At 39.7% G+C, this 7,026-nt stretch overlaps 1 protein-coding gene across 1 annotated transcript; it reads left to right on the forward strand.

Moving 5' to 3' along the window:
• The first annotated feature begins 1,111 nt into the window (after window positions 1-1,111).
• On the forward strand, window positions 1,112-6,496 carry lhfpl5a (LHFPL tetraspan subfamily member 5a). The gene is made up of 2 exons (XM_036559761.1): window positions 1,112-1,523; window positions 6,249-6,496. Exons 1-2 carry the CDS (start codon window positions 1,112-1,114, stop codon window positions 6,494-6,496), a joined length of 660 nt encoding a protein of 219 aa, XP_036415654.1.
• The last annotated feature ends 530 nt before the right edge of the window (window positions 6,497-7,026 follow it).

A 7,026-nucleotide genomic window follows, 5' to 3' on the forward strand; every position in this document is an offset into this window, starting at 1 on the left:
CATATAAAGTACCACTCATTAGTTGCCGCATCACACAACACCAAAAAAGTACCCTTAAAAGTACCACCCCTCATATTTGCAAGCCTACAGTTGGATCTGAATCATATTCAGCAATTGCCATAGCAGCGGGGCGCGTTGGTCACGGCTTTGATGCAGCCTACTGTGCACTCCAACATACTTGAAGTGAAGAATGAAATGTAACATAATTATCTGACACTTTAATGTTTAGGGTTGTTTTTCTGTGACACACATTAGTCATGCACTGAAAAGACTTTCAATAGCGTTCAGAGTATCTCAGCTGAATGCATAATGAAGGCCAGACAATGCATGCAATAGTTTATGTAATTAGCAGAAGGTTTTTATATTTTGGGTTACAGTCCAGGCTAAGCAGATTCTTTGAAACTTTAATGTCATCTCTGAATATGAAGAATTGATCCAGAGGGAGAAACTTCCATTAGAAATAAAAGACTACCATCACCCCTACATTTGGAATATGAACATGTAAAAAGTATAATAGGGTAATATAACTCTATTGCAGTATGAACATTTTTATGTATAATCATTCTGTGTAATTGTCTGGTAGTAATTTCCATTGCCATTCTACTAAATCCAGCACTAAAATATGATGTAGAGGCCAGAACTTCATTGCAGAGTCTTTTAACCTGTAATTAAAGCATTCATAAAGTGCTCACTCCCCATCTGGCTTCATGCTGGGAGGATAAAACGAAGATCAGCTTGTAATTGAAGTTGCTCGGCTACGTTTACCATGAATTAGTCATTCCTCGACCTCAGAGCAGGACAGTGAAGCTCGTACTTGAATAAAGAAACTAAGCTCAACAGCTGCTGTGCTTCATCACTTTAGGATCAGTCGTGTCTGATTCCCACAGCCTTGCCTTTCCTGAAGATCCTGCAGAGTAGAGTTCTTGGGGAATGAGTTGCCAGCTTTGTGGAAGGGTTTCAGCACTGTGAGCTGTCCAGTGAATTACATGGACTGAAGAGCACAGTGGGGAATGGACTTTCTTATAAGAAAACTGATGGATGGACTGACTGAGCCAAGGTTGTAGTTAAGCTGTTTTAGGACTTGCTCTTTAATCTATTTGCTGTTGCAACAATGGCCAAACTCCTACCGGCCCAGGAGGCCGCCAAAATTTATCATACCAATTATGTGCGGAACGCAAGGGCGATTGGCGTCCTTTGGATCATATTCACCATCTGCTTTGCTATCATCTCCATGGTGGTCTTCATCCAGCCTTATTGGATTGGTGACAGCGTGGACACTCCTCAGTCGGGCTACTTCGGACTCTTTCACTACTGCATCGGCAACCCCATCACTGGAGAGCTGGTGTGCAAAGGAAGCGCCCTGGACTTTGGCTCCATTCCCTCTGGAGCGTTCAAGACTGCCATGTTTTTTGTAGGCATCTCCTTCCTTTTGATTGTAGGCACCATCGGCTGCTTCAGTTTATTCTTCTTCTGCAACGCCGGCAGCGTCTACAAGATCTGTGCATGGATGCAGCTCGCGTCGTGTAAGTGCTACTGCGCTTTTCATGCTCCTGGCAAGCAGACAGACTCCTATGAAAGTTTGATGTGCAGTGTGGGCTGCTGTGTCTCTTGAAAGTTTGAGGCTGAACAAAAAAATGGAAAGAATGCCAAAAAACTAAAATAAAGTGTTCAGCAGCAAAAGAGAAGAGTGGGCGTTTAGGATTTCAGCACCATGGTTAGGTCCCGCAGGTTTAACACTGCAATCTGGAAACTTATATAACACTTACCAATTGAGTGAAGGCCTTGGATGCCCACAGAGGAAAAATAGCTACTGGCAACATATTGAAACATTTTGTGCTGGGTCTGGATCAACCTATGAAGGTTTCAGTTGTTGGCTGATAACTTGAAGCAGATGTACTGGAGCAGGAAAGTGTGTGCTGTATGAAGTGTACAAAAACATGATATAAGATAATAAGACAGAAATAAATGATAAATTGGAGATAAAACAGAATTAAAGCAAATTCAATCTTGCACAGTTTCTCCTTTATCCTAAATATGTCAACACAAGTTTGGTGTTTTAAGTTTGCTTCTTTAGATTTGCACTGGAGCTACACGGTTAATGTAGCTAGTAAGGGAAGCTTATAGCCACGTATTAGCATTGTGCAAACTTCTTTCCTAAATCATCAGATATTTCCCTCAAATTGTGTTGAGTTTTAATGGGGAATTTCACTTATTTGTCAACATTTCAGCATAATTCAGTCTTTCAGATATAAACGAAGTAGTTCAGAGTGGTTTGGTGTGAAATGGTGTATTGTAGTGAAACTTATGTTGTTGGATGTTTTTACAGTGGTTGGTGATGGGAACCAGGGGTCAGGATGTCTACAGCACAGATATAGGCATTTCATTTTCTATCCCAAACCACCGGTGAACCTACATGTGTCTTCTGAGTTGTGAACATGTGTAATGTTGATAATGGTGAAATGATGGTGAGTTTTTTTGGGAACTACTTTGCCTTATAGCGCCCGGCATGCATGGTTCTGATCCCCACCACTGCAAACACTTGTTGAGTTTCTCTAGAATGATTCACATCAAACCACTGTGAATCACTTTGTTATTACATTACATATCACTGTTGTCAGAACAAAACCTCGCATCTCCATTCTTGCCATTTTTCAGTTTTTGACATACTCTGAAAATGCCTGTTACCTTTTACATTGTATGTAAATTTCATGATGAATGGACTAAAAGAAACGACCCAAAATGACTTGGAAATGGTTGGAGATACATTTTTGGCCTAAACTTATATTTTTTCAAATCTACACACTTGAAGATGGTTCTTCAAGGGGTATTTAGTAAAGGCGATGGTTCTATTCAGAGCCATGAGTTCTACATAAAACCATATAACACCAAAAAGTTTCTTCTATTGTTCTGTATGTCAAGCTTGTAACAATAGAAGAACCCCTTTTGGTGCTAGATAAAACGATTTTCAAAAACATTTCCACATACAACACATTCTCTATCAGTCTGAAGAACTTTTTTACCATACGAAGAACCATTTAAGCATGAAATGGTTTTATACATAACTCATGGTTCTAAACAGAACTATTTCCTGTACTGAAGAACCCTTGAAGAACCATCTACAAGTGTGTGTCCGTGGTGGAGAGGTACATGCAGGGACTTATAATAAGGAAAAATAGTCCCCTAAGAAAACTTTTTTCAGGCTTGCCGTTCTATTACCATTATCAATGTTACATATGAAAACCCAGAAGAAGTGCAGGTTGGACAGTGGCTGTGTTTGTGTTGGAGACATCATGACCCCTGATTACTATCATCACCACTGTAAAGAAATTTGAGTAGTTTCTCTACACTGAACCACTTCATATCAAACCACTCTGAATGATTTTTTTTTTTACCTGAACAACGGAATTGTGCAGAATTTTAAGAAATGGTGAAATTCCCCTTTAAGACTGTCTGAGGATTCTATGCACCATTCCACAAAACTCCACCACATGCAGTGTGTTGTGTAACATGTTTACATAATGAAGTACACTCATTAATAAGAAGTGAGAGTGAAAGTGAGAGCGCTCTGTAAACCAACACCCGAGCCTGTGGCAGGCGTCCTGATAAACAGATATAGTATGACACTGCGTGCGTAAATAATAGATAGCTGTTCAACCAGCTTCCTGAGGTGAATGCATGTCTAGCCAGAGTTGCCAGGCAACTGTCTGAGAGCAGCGAAGTTGTGTATTTTTGAATATGATCAAAGCATTCAGTGTGTGAAAGCACATCTCATCTCTCACGGTTATTTGCAGTTAATCAGGGTTTTTTTTTATAAACGTTGCACCTGCAAACAGGTGAAATCAGGTTGAGAGAAAGGAGAATGAGTCTAAATGCTAATGTTGAGGATTAGAGGTTGAGGATTTCATTGCCTCATATGGGAAGAAGAGGCACTGGGCTTCAGTTGCTGGTTTAAAAAAAAAAGTGTTAAGCCATAATTCACAGCTGTAATAATACGTAAGTGATGGATTGTACCAAAGCCATTTGTCTTTTATGGCCGGGGCATGTGGGAAGTGTTTATGCCGAGGTTTGTTTATGTGGTCAGGTTTATGGTTCTCGAGGGTTTATGCTCTTGGACCTGAGCCAAGAGTTGTGTCCGGAGAATTTAAACTGCTTTTTGGACTGAGCCTGTGTACATTTAGATGCCTGTGCTAAAGCATATGTGTCAAATCTTTCTGGCTGACTATTTCTGGATATACCTTGATTTACCTTGTGGAATATACTGTATAGTGTCCAAAAGTGTCCATATGCCTTGTCTAATTAGAAGATTCAGCTACTTTGAATGGCTCATATGACAGAAATCTGAATTTTGCTTCCTTATTTTGAAGTAACCTTGTGATTTAGTGCAACCTTGTTTCCAAAAAAGTTGGGATGCTGTGCAAAATGTAAATAAAACAGAATGCAGTGATGTGCAAATCATTTAAACCCTATATTTAATTGACAATAGTACAAAGACAACACATGAAATGTTGAAACTGAGACTTTGAAAAATATGTGCCAATTTTGAATTTGGTGCCAGGAACACATCTCAAAAAATTTAGGACAGGTGGTTAATTGGCAACAGGTCAGTAACATGATTGGGTATAAAAAGAGCATCCCAGAGAGACAGTCTTTCAGAACTAAAAATGGGGAGGGGTTCACCACTGTGAAAAACTGTCCAGGGAAATAGTGCAACGATTTCTCAATGTAAAATAGCAAAGAACTTGGGGATTTCATCATCTACGGTACATAATCTAATTAAAAGATTCAGAGATTCTGGAGAAATCTCGGTATGCAATGGTCAAGGCCAAAAATTAATACTGGATGACCATGGTCTTTGGGGCCTCAGGCAACACTGCATTAAAAACAGACACGATTCTGTAGTGGAAATCACTGCAAGGGCTCAGAAACACTTCCAAAAACCAGGATCCTGAAATGTTGCCTTCTCTGGGCCCAAGCTTATTTAAGGACTGAAGCGAAGTGGAAAAGTGTCCCATGGTCATACGAATCCAAGTTTGAAATTCTTTTTGGCAACAATGGACACCGTGTCCTCCAAGCTAAAGACCACCCCGCTTGTTATCAGGACACAATCTAGCATCCGTGATGGTATGGGGGTGCGTTAGTGCACATGGCATGGGTGACTTGCACTGTAAAGGCATCATTAATGCAGAATGATATATACAGGTTTTGCCAACATATGCTGCCATCCAGATGACGTCTTTTTCAGGGACTCCTTGCTTATTTAAGCAAGACAATGTCAAACCACATTCTGCATGTACTACAAGCTTGGCTCCATAATAGAAGAGTCCAGGTGCTAAACTGGCCTGCCTGCAGTCCAGATCGGTCACCCATTGATGACATTTCCCGCATTATGAAACGAAAAATACGACAAAGGAGACCCTGAACTACTGAGCAGCTGAAATCCTATATGAAGCAAGAATGGGAAAACGTTTCACTTTCAAAACTACAGCAGTTGGTCTCCTCAATTCCCAAACGCTTACAGAGTGATGCAACACAGTGGTAAACATGACTCTGTCCAACGTTGTTGGAACGTTTTGCTGGTGGTAAATTCAAAATGGGTATATATTTTTCAGCATTTGATATGTTGCCTTTGTACTATTTTCAATTAAATATAGAGTTTACATGATCTGCATATCATTGCATTCTATTTTTATTCATATTTTGCAGTGTCCCAACTTTTTTGGAAATGGGGTTGTATATAAACATTGTTAACATTTCAAAACATACCATTTATCCCCTAGTCCATTCAGTCCATATATGGAAACTAAGTTGCAAAAACAATTAGTGTTGTCACAAAAACAAGGGCATTTGCATATATCCACCTATTCAGCATACAGCAGTATAGCCCTGCCCACTGCCCACGGTGAAGTTATAAGGAGTGTTTCAGCCTGGAGTGCTTTTTGGGTGAGGCACAATACAGGGCAGCCAATCAGAACAGAGGCCTTTTACAACTTAGCTTCAAAGACACGGAAACAAAAGCTGCCAGTTCAATCCTAAGGGATAAAGAGACAATGGATATGGTCATTATTTTTAGTACATTAAACCATACAAACACCATAAGTCAAACTCAGGGAACAAAATAAAATACAGGAAAAGCCTCTTCAACCACATGTTGAGAGATATTGGACAAGTAGGTTGCCTGGATACTTTTGAACATATAGTTTAGCTTCTCTGTGTTCATAAAACAATCTGCTTCTTTTTCCACTGTCCAGCCACCTGTATGGTCATAGGCTGTATGATCTACCCAGATGGCTGGGACTCTGAAGAGGTCAAGCGGATGTGTGGCCAACGCACAGATAAATACACACTGGGTAACTGCACGGTGCGCTGGGCCTACATCCTGGCCATCATCAGCATCATGGACTCGCTCATCCTGTCCTTCCTGGCCTTTGTACTGGGCAACCGGCAGGACAAACTGCTGCCAGAAGACTTCCAGGTGGAGGAGAAGAAAGGTAATTAGAATAATGTGTTGTACAGAACGTACCTTACCTACTTTGTACTTCCACTCATTATCCATCATTATCTATGCTTTTAGGTCCACTTATATCACAGCACCACTATATGGACCATTCTACTGAAATAGCTCAAACTGCAGTCCTGTGGTTAAAATAAATAAACAAAATAATTAGGAAAAAAAAAGTGTTCAGACCTTATATGTTTACAAAGATTGTGGTATGATCTATTTAAAGCTGAGATACTAACTGAGAAGGTAATGAACTAAATATATACAAAATCATCATTTTTAGGGTACTTTCTGTTTGGAGGTGTTAGTCCCAAACCCTAGCCTCTAAATTTCAACCAGTGAATATAATGCCTAATTTTTTTTTTTTTTTAAATATCTCTTAGATTTCTTTTAAAGTGAAGTTAAAAGATTAGGAAAAACTATGAGCTTAATTTTTACATTTAAAAAACTTTATTCAGAAAATGCTGCCTCACAGTTTCATGCCACTATTAAGTTTTAATCCATAGGTGGAGCCTTACTTTAGCCAC

The sequence above is a fragment of the Colossoma macropomum genome, unplaced genomic scaffold, assembly GCF_904425465.1.
Source record: "Colossoma macropomum unplaced genomic scaffold, Colossoma_macropomum, whole genome shotgun sequence".
In the NCBI taxonomy this organism is placed as follows: Eukaryota; Metazoa; Chordata; class Actinopteri; order Characiformes; family Serrasalmidae; genus Colossoma; species Colossoma macropomum.